The 25,958-nt window shown below is 33.9% G+C and overlaps 1 protein-coding gene across 1 annotated transcript in view; it reads left to right on the top strand.

The window, feature by feature from the left end:
• The window catches only part of LOC147071235 (uncharacterized), a 50,943-nt gene that overhangs the window by 16,946 nt on the left and 8,039 nt on the right, over window positions 1-25,958 (top strand). The window contains exons 3-9 of the mRNA XM_085948617.1: window positions 1,208-1,330; window positions 3,976-4,088; window positions 11,950-12,075; window positions 14,987-15,111; window positions 16,948-17,177; window positions 20,062-20,216; window positions 20,984-21,097. Coding sequence (XP_085804743.1) covers window positions 1,208-1,330; window positions 3,976-4,088; window positions 11,950-12,075; window positions 14,987-15,111; window positions 16,948-17,177; window positions 20,062-20,216; window positions 20,984-21,097 — 986 coding nt within the window. The remainder of the gene's footprint in view (window positions 1-1,207; window positions 1,331-3,975; window positions 4,089-11,949; window positions 12,076-14,986; window positions 15,112-16,947; window positions 17,178-20,061; window positions 20,217-20,983; window positions 21,098-25,958) is intronic.

The raw sequence follows: 25,958 nt of genomic DNA, 5'->3' as shown, positions 1-25,958 counted from the left end.
ATGGCAGTGGGAATGAATCCCACCCCATAAACAGTCACTCATTAGTCAAGAGACCAGAGCGTATTGCGGCTGGGACGTATGCCACTAACTTGCATCTACCGGTACGAAGTTCTGCATTATGGCTGATGCGGATTGACACATCCCGTATCGTTCTTTGGTAACTAATGAATGCCTCCGGGAGCTGTATTTCATTGATTGACTATTATAAAAGGGGTCGTGACGAAGGTTGGAAACCCATGTGACTTGGAGAGTCAATTTATGGAGTAAGTTTGTAAGATGAGAAAGTTAGTAAATGTCAATAATTATTGAAGACGTTAGTGAAGTACTCTAAGTATCCATATAATTTTGTTATACATATTATTAACGTGTTATATTACATTTATTATGTATACGTTTTTAAATTATACTCACAACTAGGGAATCCAATCCCGAGCCAAAATTCTGATCCCGGGATTTCGGAATTACAAGTTGACAATCCCGGGATTGGCATTTTTTTCCATTGTTAATATAAAATTTTATATTTACAAATAACATTGATAAAATCAGTCAAAAATAAATCTAGTATAATTTATACTATTTAAGACATTTGGGTATTGTTAATATTGTATACGTTCAATCTTGGAAACACATAAGTTTAATGGAGTAAATAATATTGTAATATAAATAATAATGTGAATTTAATATGAGATTGCTGTTTCTGATAGTAAAGACTTAATGAATGGGTAAGCGAGATTTAAAATAGTAAAGCAAATCATGGTGTACTTATGGTCTTTCCGCTTCATAGTCAGCCAAATATGAAACTGCCGTAAAACGTATGAGATCATGGTGGAATTACTTTGTTAATAGTGCGAAGCATTGTTTTTCCCAATCTTTCTCATTTTTATTAATTTATGTGAAAAAATAAACTTACACATGGGTATAAATCAAACTTCATTCAAACTCAGTTCATTTCTAATGTAGTTATTTGTTATTAAAAGTATTGTTTCCGTTATATTTTCGTTTTTATTTTATTTTCCATAAAAATTGATAAAAAAATCAATCCCGAAAGTTTTGGGATTATGTTTATCAATCCCGGGATTCATATGTATCGAAAATAGCTCGGGATCCCGGGATTGGAATCCCTACTCACAACCAAGGGAAGTGGGTCTACTACGCTAATTATTTAATAATATATGTGATTAAAACACTGTTCATTTAATGATTTTAGCACTGGTTCCTATACCTGGCGCGTTGGCTGTGACGGTGAGGTCTTTGCCTCAAATGCACGATCAGGAATATGCCAAGAAATTTTATGGACATGACAATCCATCATCAATGCTCGTGTTACCAGGTAAAATATATTTTTGAATATTGTCAAATACCTATGATTTAGGCGTCACCTATATTCTATACGATACATTAAGCTAATTTTGTGATTCGTTTCCGACTTGTAAAAAAAATAGGTAAGTACCCTATGTCGGTAGGTATTGTATAAATTGAGGGGTTGAGGACTCAAGGAGTACGAGTGACAACTAAGTTGATATTTAATTAGAAGCAGTTTTCACATCACCACATAAGATTCACACTGTAAAACTGATTTGCGTGCAAAGCTATAGGCATAATAGTAAGTAGATGAAAACTACTCTATAGGTAGGTATGTGTATTGAATGAATGAAAATGATTGTTGATTAAATTTAATAAAACTAATTAAATATTAAATTCAATGTCAACTGTGGAAATGCTTGGTATTGATAATTTTGATAAAAAACACTTTTTTTTTTACTGAATCCACTTTTTTATTTTTTAAAAAAGTGGATTCAGTACAAAAAATGGGTTTTATTAAAATTATTAAAGCATATTATATTTTTAAATTAGGTGAGTTATTGACTAAATAAAAACATAATTTGATATCCTATAAAAATTAAATGTAGGGAGATCCTAACGCCGTCTATGGACCAAAAGTTAGTATTGTATAAACCTTGATTAAAAATAATTACAAAAGATGTTTGTCAGTATTGACGTAATTTAAAATAACAACTCAAATGCATATTGGTGCAAGATTAGTAACGACATGATCATTTAATTAGTATACCACACTGCCCGGACTGCGGTACATTTGGGTTTTAGTCACAATCGGTACACATATTTTTGTTTTATTTTCACAAAATATGTATGTTTATTAGGTTGTTTGAAATGATGTATTTTTTTTATATATTTTGGTTGAAAATGGTGAGAGATTGATAATATTTACAATCGCATTAATATGTACTCGGATCCCTTGTGTCCTCGATCTGTTGAATAATGTAAAAGTTTCTTTATTAATATTTGTATGCGACAAGTAAATTACGGTTAATCCATACAGACAACTTTACATGAAAGACAAATTAGTAATTAAGTAACCACAAAAATAAGTAACCTACACTTTTTCTATTATATTCTCTGTTTTGTGCTCTCTTTTCACAATAGGTTTTCTAATGTTTACCCCAATGACGTTTTTTCTTTGTTATTAATAATTAGTACATTACGAGTTACTGCCATTTATACCAAATATGGACTTACTGCAGTTTACGTCTCGCTTACATAATATATAAAGGTCAGCCTTTGGCCACATGAGATTCGAAGATCGACAGTTGTTTACACAATATAATCAAGATTGTTTTGTATATATCAGATGGATAATTTTAATTTTAAAATTATGGTTACGTACCTTAATCATAGGCTATGGAAATAGCATAGGTGCTATAATATTAATGATATCGAATGTGTGATTTTTAAGGATGCGAGCCAACAGTGGGTAAGAAGCTTTTTAGATTTAAAAACAAGATTTTTGTTTCAATTGTTGTAATTAATGTAGACTTGAGTATTTTTTGATTTCATTAACAGTAGAAAATAAGTCACATAGTTGATAGTGTCTTTTTTATATTGTGCATAATTATTATGAAACAAGGCATTGTCTGAGAAATATTTTAACGACAGAGGCAGACATGTTTGTATTTTTTTTTAAACATGGAATACATACAAAGAAAACATTTTCTTTCCCTTTAACCCATCCGTATATTTATGTAACACCAAATTTAAATGGATTTATTATTACATCCTTACATTACAAACTGCCCGATTTCACTTCTTTACATATCAATAATACCACGCAGCATTATATGTGTGACACACTTTAATATGTATGTTTTGTTGTCAAAACAAAACAATAGAGCGATAATATTATTGTCAGCATTTCCTCAATCATAGCTAGATCTGTATTCAGAAGTTTCTGTTATGATTGGTAATTGCGACAATACTTATCTCTTGCAATATATACAGCATTTGTATAAATTGGAAGGACTATGCATGAATCCTCACTCAACTCATCGAGTCCGTCACGAGACGCACTACTATTGTCACGAGTTCTTCACTCGACATAGTTAACCATCACTCCACTCGAATCAAGTCTCTCAGTTCATTAATATAACCAATCTCTTGATCACATCGATCTCACCAGTACATCCGTATCCGCGATTATAATCTCACGTTATCATCTTTATTAAATTATTATTGCATTCTTGTACCGATCAATAAACTCTCCCCTCACAACATCCAAGCAACAACAAATTTATCTCCTTCACCCCATTAATTCCCAAAGTGGTGACCCCGACGTGATCACGATGTGAAACGACGACAAGTAGCCAAACATGGAACTTTGGACACTGCATGAAATAGGCATAATATGGGTGGTGTATACAAAAATATACTTAAAGGATATCCACACACAACACAACTTATATGTACATAATAATAATATATAAGAATATTATTTATAATTCATAGTGATGCCATCTTACGCTAGTCGGGTGATCAACATTATTATCTATTTACATAAATTATAACAATGTTAAAAATGGATAATTAGTTTTAAAATATAAATGAGTTTTTAGTTTTACTGGGATAATTTTGTGATAAGGTAGGTGTCAAATAATTTGTACATTGTTTTTGTTTGTTCAGACTTAGAAAACCAGGGGCGGCGAGTCTGGTACACGATTCTCGAATGGGAACACCTCATCGACTCATCCGATATGACAGTGGATGAGTGGAGTAAAATTGCAAAAGAAATACAGGTACTGTCTATATTTATTTTTTCTTCTCCTACTTATTTTTATGATAATGGTTTTAAGATAGTTTCTACATGCGTGAGGAATGCTTAGATTTGGACAAGCAGTATTCACAAGCTACCCGCCGACATAACCACGAGACGTTGCGTTTTTTCACCCTCTATGTCCCGTGCAGGCGTCCCTCACCGACTCAATCGCATACTTCCTACCGGAAAAGTATGCTCGGATGTAAGCGGAATCAAACGTGACGGCCGGGTGTTGTAATGGGTGGAGACCGTAAACGAAAACTAATGTGCATAGGCTGGAAAGAAAAACATTGATACTTGCCCATCTATTCTATACCCAAGGCTGCTATCGGCGGCTATCGACGTAGTTTATCATATTTATGTATTGAGGCAGTTAATGGTTACAATAAGTAAACCGTCTGATCTGTCAAAAGTGCGATGTTTTAACAGCACCTCTCTTGGCTGTGTTAACTTTTAGACTGAGATAGACAGTTTAGACGGTTAACTTATTTTAACAATTATGATACCTCAATACATACATAATAAAATACCCTCGATAGCCGGCGATAGCAGCCTTGTGTATCGAATAGATGTGTTGGTATCGGTACCGTATCGGAAGAGAAATATCAATGCCAACGTATCGAAGAATCGATACTTGCTAGTATGGTATCAAATAATGTTTGTCCGCGAGGGATTTTTATCGGGAATAAATCGAAAAATATCTGTATTCATACTTTTTTGACGACCCTACATATATATATTCAAAACAGGTGCGCTGTACGCGTGCGATATACCTACTAACATTATCATTTTCTTGTATCTAAATTTGTGAAATATTTATAGACCTTTTCTCCTAAATAATAATTTGTATTAGCAAAAGATAAACTTAATAAAATATTATGTAAAAAAATACAAAAGCGTGTTGTCTTTGGTTTGATTTTCATACATTGTTGTTGATATAACCAAAACGTTTTATCACTAAGTAAAGCCACTAATTTTATTTATTTAATTCAGTGATTTCGACCTTAAAATAATAGACTTACGTAAGTAGATATTTTTCGGGGCGCGATAAAAATGTTAGAAGTCGCGTGTAAATATTCCGAATATTGGAAGTCAGACTAAAACATATTTAAAAAATACCAATATCGTGTTAAAATACTACGTATTGAAAGGATATTTCGTAAAATATCTCAGTAATGTTAGATTTTGCGGTTTACAGCGAAATACGGTATCTAGGCCGTTTTCTATAAGTATTATTATTTGAGGCTTTCGCGGTACTCTGTTGTAGAAGGTAAAAATGTTGTGGTGAAACTCAATGAAGGCCACATAATCTGTGTAATTGTCTATTGCCAAATGTGATTTAGTTAAGTCTTAGTCATGCCTAGTATGGCTAATGGTCAAATGCAGAGATATCGACGTTAAGTTAGCGTTACCTAACTAAAAATAATAAACGCCTCGCTTGCTTTTCTCCATTAAGACACTTATTTCTAAGTAATAAGATTAAGAAGACCTCATACGCCAATATATAGTATAGCTATTATAAACTATATAAAGGCTGCATACTTCAGTCATATTTTCAACAATGAGAAGTATGATTAACTCCAACTCATAATGCAGGGAAAGTTAGAGGGCAGCAGAAGTGTAGGTAGAAGGAAATTATTTTGGGTACGTAAGTTCCGTAAGTGGTTTAATGTCAAAGGCGTTGGGTATTTGACACGACTAGAGAGTGCAATACCGAATGAAAATACTAATACTAGTATTTCGGTATTCCTCACGAAATAGAAGTATCTACCAATATATTGTGTCGCTTCATTTCAAAATCAGCCCACCTCATGTCCACCTTTAGGTATTTTTTACTTTTTTGTGAATTGCTGAAGAACTACAACTGCTTTCTAACATTTCTGCATTATCAAAATGTGGAATTTATTAATTTTAAATATTCTATACACGAAATAATATAAACTTTCACCCTTGTGACTGTGCATTTGTGAAAACTAAAAGCTGTTTTTCTCCTATTCATATATTATGGACTTGGCTGATTTTGAAATCTAGCGACACATATAAATGTATATAAATCTCTTTATTTATAGTACGTGTCATTACTGGTAACCAAGGACGTTGAAGGGCAACAGAAGTAAACCAGACATTGCGTAATCCGTCAAAAATACAGCCATGTTAAAGCTTTTACGTTATTTAATACATTTTGTTTCCACTTTCAATATTTCGGAATCGAAAAATATTGGGATACCAGTTTTGAAATACCCGTATTGCAATCCCTAGACACGACTGATCCAGGGTAAGTAGGTGTACTGCAATTTAGTCACCAACCTTTGATAGAAGATGACACTAAAATTTGACGAACAAGAATGCTTACACTTTACAAATTATTATTATGTAATATATATTGCAACCAACTTAGCAACTGGATTCAAAAATACTAATTTCAAGAAGATAATATGGAAAAAAGTTTAAATGGATTCAAAATATGAGGGTAGCTAAAGTGAGTCATGTGTGGATAGACGGATCATTCTGTGCAAGGGGGTAGCAAATTAAGGAATCAATTCGAATGATACAACTCGACAGTAGATTCCGTGGACTTGTTGACGAATTTTATATTTAATATATCATAACAATAAAATCTTGTTATTAGAACTAGGTAATAAATTTATGTAACAATTAAAAAAATAGTAAGGGGTGGTATTTTAAATATGTATGTCTATGCTTAAGGGGTGAAATATTCATAAGGTTATCGTTAGGTAGCTGTGTACAATTTGGTCCTGAGATTTCAGTCCGGTCGCACATTGAAAATCGTCTTAATTGCAATACGTCGAATATGTCGATGTACTTTTGTTATCTGCTATCATTCACAAAATACATGTAACTTAATGTATTGCCGCACCATCGGTGGGACATTTTTAGTAGAAAAAACATCTGCTCATCGCATGTAACAAATTTTATCCGACATGTGGCGCAGGTAGAATAATAATTATCACATTGGCACATTTATGCAGAAGCTGTTTTTTCTATCGTTACGGCTAGAGTTGGGTTTCGGGAATTATCGAGAAATTTTTGAAATTTTCCATCCCGAATCTCGAGAATTGAAATTTTTAACATTTCGGAAAATCCCGGTTCTCGTTTTCTCGGGAAACGGGATTTCTTTATTATCAAATATGAATTGAAAAAACGATTTTCACGCAGCGATTGACAGTCTGTGCTTTTTGAAATTATATTTTAATAAGTAATGTTTTGAGTTAGTTTTGTTTACCTACTTCTATTTTGTTTGTCTTCTTACATAAATAAAAAAATCATATTTTTTTTGAATTTGTCTGTTATTACACTGATTTTAGGATTTTTAAAGGTTTTTTTTTAAATTTCCCGATAACTCAAGGATTCTCGAGAATTTTTTTCTGGAAATCCCGAATCTCGAGATTGAGATTTTCTCGGGAAATACCCAACTCTAGTTACGGCTAGCCGCGTGACCTCACTGTCCCGGCATGGCCTCGCATGTGTGCACAGAAGAAAGTTGCAACATTTCTTCCGATTTTGATTTATGACCGTTTACCAGTCGAGACTATTTTTAATGTGCGACCGGGCTTATGTAATAACCGAGCGCTGTAATAATATAATATATACAGAGCACCATAAAACGGAAATATTGGAAAACCATTGACGCAATGTAAATAATTTCAGTGTCGATGCCAATATCATCCATCAATGAATCGCTTTACTATTACATTTTAGATTTTAGAATTATCTGTAGACTAAATAAATACAGCGCTTAAATTTTATAAAAAGTACACGTGATAATTATATATAATTTATTATTACATATATATGTTGATATACTCTGTTTACTATTTTGTTAAAAATCAATTTCTTTCAAGGCTGTCTTAGCTAAAGTGATATTGACATTAAATAAATGAATTTGCCCTCATATATTTGTTTAACTAGTGTTATCATTGTAGCTATTGAACAGCTGATTCTACAATTTGCATATTATTAAACAAAACTGTTGGAAACAAAATAATAATAATCACTCTTACCGAATAAAAGTATAATAATTTTATTCATCAGCGACATCTGTCAATAATTTCGTAGTATTAATTGGATATTGTTTAATTAATTCGCGATGGAATGGATCAGGGGTTTTGAACATTTTTATCTTATTAAAAAAAACTTGAGTATTTACATTACATTGCAGAAAATTACCATTATTATAGATATATCATAAACAAGTGACATCTGGTGAATGTATATTTTTTAAAGTTATAAATAATTGTCTATGTTGGTGTTGATGCGGATGCGATATGGAAGGATCGGCGAATTGCAATTGCCACGAAAATGATACTTCTGCGAACATTAGTGTTCTTCATATTTTTGTACGGTGTCAAGACATGGAGCCTGAGGGCAAGGAAGCGGAAGGCAATTGATGACTTCGAAATGTGGTGCAGGACGTTACTGTCAATACAAATATACAGAAGGTTTGTTTGGAACTAATAAGACTCGTGTTTGTTAGAATTTTTGTCATGTTAATTCCAATATTGATCAATCAAATCATAATGTTATGTACACAAGGGTTCCCCAAAATTTCATAACAACTTTACACTAAACCGCGAGGGTCTTTATGAATATTATATAATTATTATGTCCTTTAAGAATAAGCTCACAGGGGAGATTCAACCGAAGTTATTGCTTACTCAGTTAGTTTCTGAATTCTCTCTAAATCCAGAATGCAATAAGATTTTTTTAAATCTATTGAATATACCTAAGTATCAATTTTTTGTGTGACGCATCTTCACACTTTTACATTTAAAAATGACTAAAAATAAGGTAATATAACATAAATCAGTATGCGCTAACGATGATATGTTTTAAGGCTTTTATCTTTATTACAATATTATGAAAAACATCCGATTTTTTTGATATCTCTTGTTCGAAATACAACAATGAATATTCATATGAGAAATAAATATCAAATCAAAAACAATTCATACATGCAAAAAATATTATTTTTTTTGATACCCATATTTAGAAGTCATAGTATTACTTTATTACCTGTCATATTATGATAACCTACTCGTAATTAAGCATATCTGAGGTGTCTATTTTTAAAAAACCGATAAGTCCAATAAAATTCAATATTTGTGATAAACAATGTTTCTATGCGTGGTTTAACGTATTTTTTTTTCTATCGTCATTGTATTTTTAAATTATAACAATGTCCCATGTTTCTTTTTAGCTGATGAACACTCGTTTGCAATAAATACAAGCAAAATAAAATTGAGCATATCGACATTTATTTCAGTTTTGATAAGTCGTTCGTTTTTAAACATTTTTTTTAGGCTTTTGGTGGATTTAAGAAGTTATATAAAACAATGATTTATGATAACTATAATATATATTATTTTTAACATTTTCTCTGTGTACACGGCTTTAAGCAAAAGCTTACTGGTAAGTGGGAAGGGGTCTCTAGACTATCTAGTATGAAACCAGCCCAAAAATAAACAGAATATGAAACAACAGAACAACGATAAACAGAATTATGACATTTCAGGAAAAATATAACATTTATAATTGAAATTGTCGTATCTCTATATGTTGTAGGTATATATTTTTAATAATACAGGTTTTCAATACGCCATAAAAAATCAAATTATATAATTTCTCCAATTTTAATCGCTAGAAAGCCTCAATTAAACAGGATTCAACCCGATGTTGCCCGCTAGCTTAATCAATCTAATATGTTGAAAATGCTTGGCTGACTAGGTAGGTACAACGAAATAATGATTTTAATAATTTTGTGGAGTTGTGCATGATTATCAAAATCATGCAGATAAATTGAGATTTTTACGTCGAATTGCCAACATGCAGTGATTATATAATATATTGAATATTTATAAGTATATATTTCTTTTATAAACTTAAGTTTTTATAAGTATTTAATTAATACATATAGGTATACTACAAAAATGAACGTTTTATTTTTCCAATGGCTGTTCTTTTTTGTCACTGTTCTGTTTATTCATGTTCTGTTTTGTCCGGTTATCCTATTAGCTATAGCTCGTGAGCCAACAGAGTCTTCTCAATCCTGGCTCTATCCAAACACGCATATTGATTGAGAACGAAACAACACTTTGATTCAATCTCGTGCGACTTATGGAGTAGGCGAACAGTGTGCTAGCCTCCTAATATTTACAGATATTTAAAAACATGAAACTGATAATAAAATAGTATGCCTGTAAAAATATTTGAAAAATGATAATCATTTTAGGCTTGAAAATAAATCTGACTAGATTTAATAAACTACTCGTTGAAATGAAAATAATGTCTACGTACATAAGATACGTAATATAAAGGATGACGTAAATTATTTGTTTTTGATTGCTTACTCAATTGTTTTGACAACATTCAATTGACAAACGAAAATAATTAAATTAATGATAATATAATCAAAGCCGTTGAAGAATACCTTCTCTATATCACGGAGAGTTGAGTTCTTTGAGGTGTGGTTGTGTAGACGTAGACGTATCTTCAGAATCCCTTGTATTAACAAGGTGACAAATGTTGTCTTTCCTCAAACGAATGGGAAAAAAACCGAGGCGTTGCGTAGTATCCGAGCAGGAAACTACAGTACATCAGCCCCATTATGAGAGGACAAAGTTTAGCCCAGAAAATCGAAGCTCATATTTCAGCTTTCTACTTAATATATCAGATTTTTTCCTGCTGTCAAGACCTGCCATGCTGAATTTCGCACCCCAAGAAGGTGACTTTACGAATTCTATCGATAAATACATTAATATTCATTTAAATTCATTACTTTTTTGTACTTAATAACAAAAAAACAGTGATCTAGTAATTTTAAAAACTAGATTTCTGGAGAATGTTAGTTGTGATTATAGACTACCTAAAACTACCGCATATTCAATATTCGTTATCCAAGGAAATAATATCAACAGTACACTTAGCAGAGGAAGTCTCATTTCATATCTTAAGAACTTACGTGGATGATAGAGCGTAGGTCTCCAGAAATGTTTCGGGTACCTTACAGATAATAAAGTAAAAATGGCCCTAATTTTGGTCGATCTCTTATATGGGGTGGTAGGAGAAGAAGTTATTTCCATATTATATATTACTTATACAAATTTATTAATATCTTACATTACTTATTACAAGTACACATTTGAATATTGTCTGCCACCCCACAAAAGGGTCTAGGACGATTTGGCACCAGACAACTGGACGCCACGGAATTCGAAAATAAATAGACGTTAGGTACTTTAAAATTTTTGAATATTATTATTTATATTTCACTGATTATATTATGATTTAATAGTTGGTGAGAGTGTAAATATGCAGACGTAAACAATGATTTAATCGTGCATATGTTTAAGTTCCAACAAAAAAAGAGTTTTTTTATTTTATATAAAGCCATAGGCATTGTAATTCTTAATCCGTGATAAAGAATACATTATGTTAAGAGTAAAATGAATTCAAACTACTAAGTAGTAGATAGAAACTGATTAAAATACCTCGTCTACACGTGTCTATGACAGTGCGGCGTGTACAAATTTATTAATATCTTACATTACTTATTACAAGTACACATTTGAATATTGTCTGCCACCCCACAAAATGGTTTATTTCTGGGATGTTTTATATTATGTACAATTTTATTTAGGGAGCATTTACTTTATAAATATGCATTATGGTGACTTTCTCAAGTTTATATTATTACATTTTTGGCCAGATGTAAAACATCAAGAATAATAATGATGGATTCTCAATGCGTACTTCTGCAGAGAAAACTCTTACGTAGTTTCATTTATGACGAATTATTAATTTTAATTTTCTTTCATTGCCAGGAGAATTATTTGGACTTCGATGGGTTCGTAGTTCTGCATGGCACCGACACGATGTCTTACACCGCATCAGCACTCTCCTTCATGCTGGAGCACCTTGGAAAACCAGTGGTGGTTACTGGATCACAGGTATGTCAGATCAAAGTATACGTTTTTCATCTTCACCCTTTTCCGTTCCAAGAATTCCTGCCGTCAGTCGCAGTTTTCCTTTGCTTTTGGATACATATTAGCAATAAAAAATAGTTTATTTCGTTTATTATTATGATTATTGGGTAAATATAGAATATTTTAATGAAAGAAAGTAAAATCCTAACCACTTGACTGAGATAACTTAGTATTAATTGTGGTTGTCGTGTGAGATATCTAGTGGTCTGAAATTTGTGCGGAATGTAATCCTGGACTTCCTTAATAATCAAAAAAATTCAAAAAATAATTCCATGTATTCGAGTGGCGCGGGTAGTTTTGGGGGCGGTCCTGTTCCAGTGGGGGGTGGGTGGGTCTTAATATTTAAGTCGTGAAAAATTGAGATGTCAAAATCAACTTATGGTTACATAGGTACATCGAGTACCGTATTTTTTTACCATGTTCGATCCTGAGAAGATAGTATAAACCTCCATACAATGAAGGTTTTCAGCCACTTGCTCAACACACAAAAACACATGTATTTTTTGCCAGACCCGGGACACGAATTCGGCATCTACGACATTATAGGCCGATACGTTACTGCTCGGCCATCGTGGCCGTAATTTCCGTTCGAGAAAAACTAAATTAAATTTTGTTATTACTTACTAATTAGCAATTTTTTAAAACTTTTATTTATTTATAGCTGAAAATCTACTGCAGAGTCATAACATTGCTGTAAATTCAATGTATTCAAAATTATAAGGGATGGGTGAAATAATTATTATTTATTATTATCATTTTGTAATGTCATGTTTTTTTTGAATATCGTAGCGTAGTGAATAGGTTATATAAAAAAAACTTATGAATCTCTCCGCGCGTTTAATAATTGTTCGGGTATGGTAATTTGCCATGCATCAATCTGTCAAAAACAATAAATGTGCCATCACAATTAATAGTGGTAGGTACTTGGTGAGTAAGACAGGTCAATTAGGTGACATCAACAAAAGAAGTGGAGCTCTATCGTCGTAGAAATTATTACATTGTAGGTACATCAGTTTGAGCCTACAATTGATTGAAATTTATATTCAATTCATCCAGATGAGATCATTGAGATATTTATAAAACGTAAACAATTTAAGTATATTGTTTTTACTGAAACGTGTCCTACTTTATTGAGTTATTACATAATAAGTAACGTTTAATGAGTGTATCGTCAGTGCAAGATCGTTTTAAGACCTTTACCGGCCATGCACAAGAAAGCTTCTACACATACAATAAACCTAATATACGAGTATTATACTTGCTACTTACTATAGTAGGTTTTTATACTTTCTTCCATCTTTATCCAGACTCTAGACCAGAGATGGACATACACGAGGTCAACGAGAGTCATATTCTGGATTTTCATATAATATATAAAGATCCACACCATAGTCACATTTAGAAAGGAGAACCCGCAAAATACAAGTATAATGGGGAAAAAAAATACCTATATTGTTATCAAGATATTTTGGGAATTGGGAGCCGCACTTAAACCAACGAAGAGCAGCACTCGTCTACACTATAGAATTTTTGAAGCTTTTCTTAGATATCAATAAAATCTTACTTTTGGTACATTCTACGTATCGTTCCGAACTTTAAATTTCGTGATACGGACTTAGCCGTGTCGCACATCTAAACTCGTCTCGACTGCAATACGTCGAATATGTCGATGTGATTTTGTTAGTATTCACAAAACACATTTAATTTAATCTTCGCACACAGCTCGAATGCGAAATTTTAATTTGAAAAAAAAAACAGCTGGTGTTGTAATCAACAACTAATTTTACCCGACATGTATCGCAGGTATAATACCAAACTGTATTATACCGGCATGGCAATGCCTATACGCCCAGAAAAAGATGCAACATTTTTTGAGATTCAAGATCAAGTTGCTTTTTCTCTGTCGAGATAATTTTTAATGTGCGATTGAGCTTATATACAATAATAAATAATTGTTGGCGACAGTTTAAACCTAGGGGCGGCAGGTTATATGAAAGCATGGTGAAGCAGGCAAGTATGGTGAAAAAGTATGGTGAAACAGGCTGGTAATCAATTTGCGGCAAAATTTCCACGTTAACATTATATTATATGGGTACGTTATAAAGACCAAAGTAAATCCTCCGTGATGCCTTGCATTTTTTTGTTCATTCATACCTATTTGTTTTCGTTTGATTAAGAATACATATTACACAATATTGGTTTTTTTAATTAATTAAACCTTGCTTTAACCAAACTACAAGAGGTAGACTAAAATATTATTCTATCTATAAAATATCCAAAGTTATGTATGATTTTACTGCATAATTTTAGACATTTTATAGATAGACGGGTGTTTTTTGGCTATTATCTATTATGGCTTGGTTTTCGCAGGGTTTAATTGAATTTAAAAAACTAACGAACACTATCTGTAAATTATAGTCTCAATGAAAACACATACGTATGATTGGCAGAGTTTATTGTGGAATATTTATGTCTAATTTTAACAGCTTACCTCCACCCTTCGCCACTGGATGTCTGTATTTGTTTATCGGATATCCATTCGTCGCGACATATCCGGCCCGTTGCCATTTCATCAGCTTGGCAACCTATATTAAGTCGCGTACGGCGTATGCTATTTGCATAATTATCATCATCCACTGCTGGATGAAGACCTCCCCTAGGTTCTTTCACTATTCTTGGTTCATCCACGGAATTTTATGAGTTCGTTTCTCCAGCCGGTTTTAGGGCATCCCTGTGGTCGTTCAAAGTCCGTTACCATTTCACCTTCTTAGCGATCTTTATTACATCACGTACACTTGTCTACTTCCACCTTTCTATATCACGTCGCAATATAACAAATACTTATCGATAATTGTCTGTTTTTTATATATTTTAGATTCCCATATTCGCTTCGCGCAGTGACGGCGCGGATAATTTCATTTCGGCCCTTATTGTCGCCAGCACCCAAAACGTTCCAGAAGTCACAATATTCTTCGGCAGGAAGCTTTACAGAGGGAACAGGTATGTACGATACTGATGTTCATATCACGTGGATTTACTTGGTTTAAAATATAACTTTTTTGATGTGTGAATGTTCTTGAAAAAAACATACAAAAAGATACCACTATAGCAATCATATCACTTAACATTACAAGTGTGACACACTTAAATATTTGTTTTATTGTCAATCATAACCTAGATTTTGTTGTTAGATTGTTAGATTGTTTCCTCAATCATAACCTAGATCGGTGGTCGGCAAACTCATTAGTCAAAAGAGCCAAATATCAACAGTACAACGATCGAGATTTCTTTTGAGAGCCAAATATTTTAAACTGAATATATATAATATGTAGGTACACTGTTTATTAACTTATAAACTTTAGTTAAAGATTTAAGTCTTAATTAAACTATAGGTACACTGAATAAAACTTGATATTATACTTAATAATGATCTTATTTATTGATAAAAATTAAATTGTAAGTAAGATATCAATAGAATTAAATCATGACAATGACTGACAATATTCAATGTGAATAATGGCCTTGCATCTCCTTGCAAAGTTTGAGTAAGTCAGGTTAGTATGTTGATGTTTTTAATTTTAAGCACGACTCCAGGTTCTCATCAATAAGACGACTTCTCAATTTACTCTTGATTTCCCATCTTAGAAATCTCTTTACTAACCACAAAACATGGAATATTAACATCGTTGGAAGATTGTATTCAGTAATTAAATACAGAACTTGATTTTTCTGACCTTCTAAAGTTCCTCAACTGCTTTCTTCCTTGAATCACCGACCAAACGACGCGTGTTTAGTTGTAAAGTGTCCCTCCAAATTTGACTTCTTGTTATGCGCCAATTTTTCCCGACAAATAATACAGGTCGGTAGATCATTTTTTGAGTTTTGAATAAACGCGAAAGTCTCGGTCCATTCAACTTTAAATTCACGGTTTTCATCTTCCGTTTTCTTTGCTTCTTCTTTGTAGCCATGTCAAATAGGGCAGAGGGCATTTGTGGTAGAGCCGCACTCAAGGGGCCAAAGAGCCGCATGTGACTCGCGAGCCGCGTTTTGCCGACCACTGACCTAGATCAACAGTATACTATTATTATTTATTTAATTGCAACAATGTTTCTGGTGAAGTATGGACTGCATTTGTATAAATAGCATGGACGATCTATAACTAGTCACCACTCATCTCGAGTCCGGTAACTCGACACACCCACCCGCTTAACGCTTTCGCTGCTGAATAGATAATGAGATTTTAATTGCCCCCTTTAAAATGCACGTTAATTACATCGATCGGCCGCCTGGTCATTACGCGCCGTGTGCGTCTTCCGCGTCCAAAGTATTAACAGTAGATCGGTAGTCGTCACCACCAGATCGCAGCTCGGTCTGAGCACGGGCTCACCGCAATCACTCTACACCGTTAATCTTCACCGACCATTGTAACTCTCTATACTCAAGACAACGAACATTCACATCCGACTACACCACTACTGCGTTTATCACCTCACCACCTTCTCCCTCTCTCGATCCCCAAACCATTATCTGACAAAGAAGATCATATTATGCCTACTAAATTATCAACCAACAGCATGTTACAAAATGTAAAATGTGAAATATTTTGCTAGTAGGCATGTTTTTTTGGTTGGATAAAATTCATATTTCGTTAGTAATAAATATTCATTAAAATAAAAACGGAAAATATATCATTAGATTTTTTAATTCCAGGATCAAATTTTTTATCATAGATTGCAATCTTTAGTAGATTCCAATACAGCAATATTGTGATTAATTCACACATAATTTATTATGATATAAAATAACTACAAAAATAATCTTGGCATATTTTTGCAGGTGTTCCAAGGTGGCCTCTGACAATTTCAATGCGTTCAATTCCCCGAACTACGAAGCCCTAGCGATATCCGGAATATCATTGGAAATCAACGAGCGAGCGCTGTTCAGACCATCGGAGATAGCAGCTTTCAGGGCGCAGACTAGTCTCAACAGGAATGTGGCTTTGTTGAGGATCTTCCCCAGTATTACCTCTGCTGCAGTGCATGCTTTTCTTCAGCCGCCCATCGAAGGTGAGCAAGTGGCTTTGCTGATAAAGTCATCGAAAATATTGAACAACAATTAAATATTATGATGTGCCAAAGTCATTGAAGAAATCTTTTAATATATTGACGGAGCCTGAGATCCCTTACACACCAATTTAAAAAAAAAAAAAACGCCACAAATGCTTAAAGACGCCAGCATACACGTGAAGCTCTAAAAGTGGAGCAATATTCTTAAAAGGATGTATGAGTCACATGTAAAAATTATGATAAGCATTAAAAGCTTACGTGCGATAGTGGTACTGAATTAAGCGAAACCTTTTAAAATGGTATGTTAAAATGTACGCTGCAGCGCTATTTGCTGTCTATAGTTTTTCGACATAATGTTAAAATAAGACAGCGTGTGGGACAAGAAGCTGCCAATCATTCTTGAAGTATAAGGCATAAAGTCCACTAAAGGCGTCGGATCGGTGCGATCACCGCGAAGTAGGCCCCGTGAAGCGTAAATACAACCGAAATGACACTCCTCCCACCCGCGCATTACCCTTCACCATTGTAATAAGGGGCACGAGGAGCGCAAAATAATTATTATTTTCAGCGCCTCTCATAACAAAGCAATAAAAATATTATTAAATTTCTCTGCGGCATGTAATTTATATTCACGATTCTACCAGCCAAATAATGCCGAGGCGCCCGTCTATCGACGACGCGTCCAGAAGCGGATAAAATAAACAACGCGCGCTCCTTTTGCTTGCCGTGTTCAATGAATGGGCTACGTTGTGTTTTCGTTACTTCGTCCAGCTGAGAAGCCAAACAACTGGTGACTCATGGGGCGGGCGGGCACAATGCTCCTCAAAACCAATGTGCGCTGCCATATTTGATTACGTTGTATATTCGATGATTCACATTGAATATGCGGGAGCACCCCGCTCGCCCGCTTTAGTGGGCCTTATGCCTAACGGTGATATTTCAAGAGTCATCCACTTTAATCGATGCTCCCAATTTTATTCAAGATCAAGTTTATTCGCCCGCACAAAACCAGTAGTAATAATAAGTACTGTTTACAATTTTATTTAAAAGTTAATACTTTACAATGATATCAAAATCTGTGTTTATACTCGTGCGAATAACTACATTTTTTGTTTTACCATATTCGATCGAATGAAGCTCATACGTGTCCGGAAACTTGTACGTAAGCAGTTCGACGTATCACACTTCATCGTGAAATGTTGTATCGGAAATATATGGCCGTATATTAAAGACCGTCCAACCTCTTTGGGTCGTAGTCATGGACCCCACATTCTGAAGCGGGCCCCCTACCTATCGCTAAGGGTAAAGGCTGTGTGACGCACTGCAGTAGCGTTTTCCAAATGGCGTACGCGGTAAAATTAAAGTGTATTTTTAGCGATTTTTTGTAGTTTTAATATGTACCTATATCCATTCAAATTATGGAGTTGCCAAGTATTGGCACATAGGTAAAAATTGCATCGTAAAACCAATTTTTTAAAATTATTAATATTATTGAAGCAAAATAGCTTTTTTTTTACTATTATTTGCAAATTTGTGATCTGTGTTTATCTCACTTATCTGGTCGACTCGTCACGCCAGGCCCTTTCTGATCCCGGGCCCCCAGGCTAGAGCCCTGTCAGCCCCCCCTTTGTGGGGGCCATGGTCGTAGTATACCTACTACTGAGATAAATAATTCATGTCTAAGCAAAACACGGTTCTTGTCGGTTTACACTTACTACAGGAAGCCATCAGCGTACGAATTTTGAAAATAGCCGATATACTGGATTATTAAATTTGTTGGGTTAGGTTAGGGTTTCATTCTTGAGTTATTCATGAATTTTGTCAAAATCAGCTATGGAAATTGAATAAATGTTCATATTGAATCTAATAAAATTGGAGACCGTATAGTACCTATAGGTCATCTCTTTCCGATAAGAAAGCTCACGGCGAACTGTGCCACGGTGAAATGTTTTACGTACAATTTACATGTAATCAAGCTCATATGGGTCTATACAGAGTGGCGGTTGTATTAACAGATTTTTGTTTTTACGGGAAATGAGTGCTGGTCTTTTGCTCAATCTATAAGGTACACACTCTGGGTCCAAACACACATTGAAGAACAATAATAATATGTACATTATATGCCTGACGCGTAACCGCTAGACCATGGCATCGTGGGCGTAAGCATGACTATAAATTCAAAACTATTTCAAATATCATTTAATTATAAATAATTTAACTATCATCGTCGTAAAGAAGTTATAAAAATTCCGCGCATAAAAAAACAATGACCCGGAAACATGGCCCCCACAAAGGGGGGGCTGACTGGGCTCTAGCCTGGGGGCCCGGCGTGGTGGGTCGACCACTTAAGTGTGATAAACATCCATCACAAATTCGTTCTAATAGTAAAAAAGTCACCTGCGGCGCTAATTCACAAGTACACTTTTTTATTTAAAATTATTTTTAGTGTGTTCCTTGACTAATGAAAATTACTATTTATCCGATATGGCGAAGGTCACATGTTACTTAGCTGTCACAAAAGGGGGTCGCGATCAGTGCTTCTCAATATGATACAGAGTGCCGACAATGGATTTATTTAAAAACATCAAAAATCTCGAAAAATACACGAAACCCTGGAGTTCCTATTTAGAACATTACACTGGCCTTAACATTAGCGATAGGTTGGGGGGCCCGCCAAACATTGTGGCATGGGGGCCCGCATTAGGATGTGGGGGCCATGTCCGGAAACATCATTTTACTTAATAATCAGATCTAGTATAGAGTCTGACTGAATACTGTAAGATTGTTTCGTTGATTTACCTGTAAATCTTCCTATGTTGTTTTTTATATCTTATTCATTGTATGTAATCAGTGTAATTTAAATTTGCTTTCATGTTTTATTTAGGGGTCGTACTGCAGACGTATGGCGCTGGAAACATACCCTCAAATCGAAGCGACCTCCACGCAGAACTGCGGGACGCTGTCGACAGGAACGTCATAATTGTTAATATAACACAGTGTGCTACTGGGAAAGTGGAAGCCATTTACAAAACGGGACAGGTGAGAATCATTAGCATATTATATTTTTCATTTTCTTATTACTTAGTCAATTACGGATGTAGACCATTACTAACAGTCAAAATACTGATAGTTAAAATCTCGACAAGACAAATTTCTGTCTAGTTATGAAGGCATTTGGGTCTCTCCGCTATTATTTGGATTTTGTATCAATAGATAGATTGAACAGTGCATTCGATATAAGATTAAACGGCAAACATAACTCTGTCATGTTTTTTATTCCCATAACTTTTCTACGATATTACGACGTATTATATGATCAATTGATGATCAACGATTTAATCATATTCAAAATCATGAACTTAAAATTCTCCACCACTTAAAGCTCTGTGAAACATAATTGTACATAATAATATAGTATCTCAAATAAAAATGATAAACAGTTTTTTTAATTCGTACAAATTACCGCTTTGCGGAAGACGACGAAAATTCCATTCGGCATGAATGCTTTTCTGCAATTTGTGAATCTATTCTAATGGTTTCGGCCAATATACAATTTTAATCGTTTCTTTAGATTTTTATTAAATTTATTTTTTGACAAGAAAATTTCATATAATATGTCATTCCGAAGATTCTCTCAATTTTATAAACAGGGTATCTCAATTATTTACGATTGTTTTTCATTGAATAGTCTTGTATCCGAATTATAAAAAAAACTCTTTCGCTTAAAAAGTTTCTGGGACAATGGGCATATCAACTATATTATGTTTTAATTCTTTGTTTATAATATTATTTATTATATTCTACAGTGTCTGACAAATTGTGGGGTGATTTGTGGATATGACATGACTCCGGAAGCAGCTCTCACAAAGCTGTCCTACGTTTTGTCGAAAGAGGAGTGGGACCACAATACTAAATGCCTGGTAAGATACAACAAATTAAAATAATATTCACTAGATTAACGCCTTACTTTTTATTTTTAATGGCGCCATTCACTTCGGGCCACCCAGTTGTTAATAAAACATACTTATCTTCGCGAGTCGGTTATTATTTATATACAGTTGTTACTCGTAGCATCGACAGTCGAAGCGCCTAGTTTCAAAAGGCCCTAAAACGATTTTAGTTAGTTCTGAGAAAAATGAGAAAAACTATTTTAGGTAATTTTGAAAAAATGAGATAAAATCATATCTATTTAATCTGTGAACTTTATTTATTTATTTTTTAATTCGTTACTTTCTAACTAAAGAGTATTTTGTCTTACCATTTTAGGCGTATTTGAAAAGCACACCCGACCATTTTAGCACGTTTTGAAATTTACCCTAATTTTTGATCACACGTATTGACGGTTTTTGACGTTTTTTTAAAGTTCAATCTTTGGCCATCATATAGGTAACAAAAATATCCATTTAAATACATATCTAACTCAAAAATGTTCAAAAACCGTTTTAGGGGCTTTTGAAACTAGCCGCTTCAGTCATTGCATATAGACAAAGAAAAAAAATCATTAGGTACTTCATATTTCAATTCCTGGATTATTTGTCAAATTCTCTGATTACTTCAGAGTTGTTAGTAATAAAAGATATGATGACTACGTTGGTAATCCAATATTGCAACCCAAATTTAGATACCTATAACTACGCGACAATTCGAAGAAATATTTAGTAAATGTAGTAAGTTATTATATCCTTCACAGGGATCACATTGATTTTTTTTTATTCATTTGACGTTTGATATTTTGGTTTGCGATAGACTTCTAGATCCCGAAATCCCGGGATTGAAAATGTTAACAACTAAAGATTTCGGAATTACTTTTTATATAGGTAATTTTTGACACAAAAACACAAAGACACCTAAAAGATGTGTGTTTAAGGAAATGTAAGTAAGTTTGTAAATTAAAAAAATATCATAACTCTCTAAATATTTCACGGACCTACGGGGTTAGAAAATAGGTATGCACAACCTAAAATATCAATCAAGAAATTGCAACGAGTTGTATATTTTATGGTATGATTTGTTGTCAGATCAGGCCCGGATTTTTACTTAAAGGTGCCTTGGCGTCACACCCATTGGGGTCCTAAAAACTTAATAAACGTAAATAAAAAAAATCATACATATTTGTTTAAGTAGTTACTGAAAACTATTATATATTTGCTAAATTATAATTTTGGTGCTTTTTACTGCTTCTCCGTCGTCTTTATCTGTCAGTCGCCATTTTGGAATTCAGCTATCTTTTTGTCATCGAATTATAGAACGCGGTCCAAGACATTATAGTATTTCGGCAAAAATTATACGACGTGCTGAAAATGTAGGTTTTTGTTTGTCACATAAACATAACGGAGAATTCGAGAAATTCCGATGCCTTGCTTTATTAAAACACCTCTTACGACGGAAAAATGCTAACACCGGCCGCCGTCATTTACTGTCACGCTAGTTTTTTTAGAGTATGCAACGCAAGACTACGTCCATATTCGCCGAATTCAATTAATTCCATTTTTCAAAATTGTGGTATTTTTGACGTACTATACTTTCTTAATAGTAAGCGAACCAAAATGTACTATAATTATAGTTCGGTTGGCAACACTGCGCTCACCGACAGATGACAGCGAGCTGTGGCGGAGAACCAATAAAAAGACCCATAATTTTTACTTCGCATGCTCAAGTTGTAAACATAACAATCGAAGTGTAACACAATAATTCCTCAATATATTTGATTCCCCTACAAATTTAATATGTTGACAGTGGGATTGCGGAATATATTTATGCATTATAAATATTTCTTCCGGTGAGGAAGTATTTTTTATTGTAGTTGATTTCAATAATATTTTATTGTAATTAAGAACAACGCATTTCGTGAGGAGGCGATTTACTCCGTTGCCTCGAAGTTTCTTCAGTTTATTTTTTAGGCTCCGCAGTCCCTATCAATTCGGGGGGCCCTTAAGCCCAATGGGAAATCCGGCTCTGTGTCGGATGATTCTAAAGTTATTTTGTTTAATCCCGTAATCCCAAGATTGGAAATTCTGACTGCAATTTCAATCCCTAGTGTAGCTACATAGAAAGTGGACATGAAATGCTGTGATTTTTTATGATATTACTAGCTGAAGTACCCGGCTTCGCACAGGGTCGCTTCGTGGTTATATTTATCTTAGATATTTAAAAAATAATAAGAGGTAATTATTTTTTTAATATTAAAATATCTGTGTAATACAATATATCAATATGAAAATAATTCTAATAGAAGTAAAGGTCAAACAAAAGAACACTAAATTAAAATCGAATCCAAAATATGCAAACGTTATTAATGTTATTAATATGCAGTAACAAACCAAAATTGGATGGAACAAACTTTGTATTTTATATAATACTAATTTAGAAACCTTCGCAGGTGTGCGCACAACTTACAAAAATTTCATCGCAATCAGATGAATGGTATAAGAACGCATATGAATAGAAGAAGATAAAATAGATGAAAAAGAAGAAGAAATGGTTGTCTCAATTTAGAAACCTTTGCGGGCGTGAGCACAACACTTAATCAAAATTTCATTGCAATCGGATGAATGGTATAGGAACACATACGAATAGAAGAAGAAGAAAACGATTGTACTAATTCAGAAACCTTCGCGGGTGTTGGCACAATTACTGAAGAAAGTTTTATTGCAATCGGATGAATGGAATAAAAACTCATACAATTAATAGAAGAAGAAGATGGTCGTACTAATTCAGAAACCTTTGCGGGTGTTACCACAACAACTGACGAAGGTTTCATCGCAATCGGATGAATGGTATAGGAACCATACGAATAAAAGAAGATATAATGAAGAAGACGAAGAAGATGTTTGTACAAATTCATAAACCTTTGCGGGTGTTGGCACAAGCACTGACGAAATTTTCATCGCAATCGGATGAATGATATAGGGACCATACGAATAAAAGAAGATATAATGAAGAAGAAGAAGAAGAAGAAGATGGTTGTACTAATTCAGAAACCTTTACGGGTGTTACCACAACAACTGATGAAGGTTTCATCGCAATCGGATGGATGATATAGGAACCATACGAATAAAAGAAGATATAATGAAGAAGAAAAAGATGGTTGTACAAATTCAGAAACCTTCGCGGGTGTTGGCACAACCACTGATGAAAGTTTCATCGCAATCGGATGAATGATATAGGGACCATACGAATAAAAGAAGATATAATGAAGAAGAAGAAGAAGAAGAAGATGGTTGTACAAATTCAGAAACCTTTGCGGGTGTTGGCACAACCACTGATGAAAGTTTCATCGCAATCGGATGAATTATATAGGGACCATACGAATAAAAGAAGATATAATGAAGAAGCAGAAGAAGATGGTTGTACAAATTCAGAAACCTTTGCGGGTGTTGGCACAACCACTGACGAAAGTTTCATTGCAATCGGATGAATGATATAGGGACCATACGAATAAAAGAAGATAGAATGAAGAAAAAGAAGAAGATGGTTGTACTAATTCAGAAACCTTTACGGGTGTTACCACAACAACTGATGAAAATTTCATCGCAATTGAATGAATGGTATAGGAACAATACGAATAAAAGAAGATAGAATGAAGAAGAAGAAGAAGATGATGATTTTTCTAATTCAGAAACCTTCATGGGTGTGCATACAACCACTTACCAAAATTTCATCGCAATCGGATGAATGGTATAGGAACGCATACGGGACAGACACACAGACAGACAGACATACAGACAGACAGACATTCATTTTTATATATTAGTATAGCCTATACTCTTCGCGAAAGTGCAAGCAATAAGTTGACAAAGTTTTATCGCAATCGGATGAACGGTATGGCAGTGCATTCAATACGAACAAACAAACAAACAAACAAACACACAAACAAATATTATTTTTTATATATTAGAAGATAGTGTAACTTACTCTTAATTTTTTCTGTAAGAGTTCTGTGTTACAGTAATGCCCCAAAGTTACGCGATAAGTCGAATTCGCGTAAGTCGGGGTACAAATTTGTATTTAAATACATATTATAAATTTTGTTTAATTGGGACGAAGGACTAACAAAAACACTAGTTTAGAAGAAAAATATTTAATACAATTGTAGTTCTTTGTAGGTACATATTAATACCTATGTGAAAAATATTAAAAAAATAAATGAGTTACGTAAAAAAATTGTTTCGATGTCGATGGCTTTATAAAATCTAACAAATTCGTTTGATGACACAACGCTTTTTTTTTCACGCAGAATTTCTTCGCAGCAAATTAATATTTTTTTTATTCCTTGCTTTGTAGCTGCTATAACTCATTCTTCGCTGGAATCTATGTTTTATAAAATTTTAAGCCGTTTTCAACTGAGCTGAGAACTTCTGTCAAGCTTACAATTTGGTATTTTTTTTTAAATTTCTGGTTGAACTGTGTCTGAACTGTCGGATAAAGAACCGCGTAACTCCGAATTCGCGTAAGTCAGGGTATTACTGTATTTAGTTTAAGAGTATGTATACATTGTAAGCGTTGTACTATAACGCCGTGGGTGCCAGGTTCGAATCCCGGGTCTGGCAAGTGGCAAGTACACAATATATTGTTTTTCAATTTGTGTGTGAGTCAGGGTCTGGACTAGGGAATCCAATCCCGAGCCAAAATTCTGATCCCGGGATTTCGGGATTATATTTGACAATCCCAGGATCCCGGGACTGGTCCCGGGATTGGCATTTTTTGTCCATTGTTAATAAAAAATTTTTACATTTACAAATAACATTGATAAAATCGGTCAAAAATAAATCTAGTATAATT

Source organism: Rhyacophila brunnea, unplaced genomic scaffold (assembly GCF_057557595.1).
Source record: "Rhyacophila brunnea isolate RB1 unplaced genomic scaffold, BYU_Rbru_1.0 scaffold_20, whole genome shotgun sequence".
Lineage (NCBI taxonomy): Eukaryota > Metazoa > Arthropoda > Insecta > Trichoptera > Rhyacophilidae > Rhyacophila > Rhyacophila brunnea.
The sequence above is the reverse complement of the archived record's forward strand: the minus strand, read 5'-3'. Positions and strand labels throughout refer to the sequence as shown.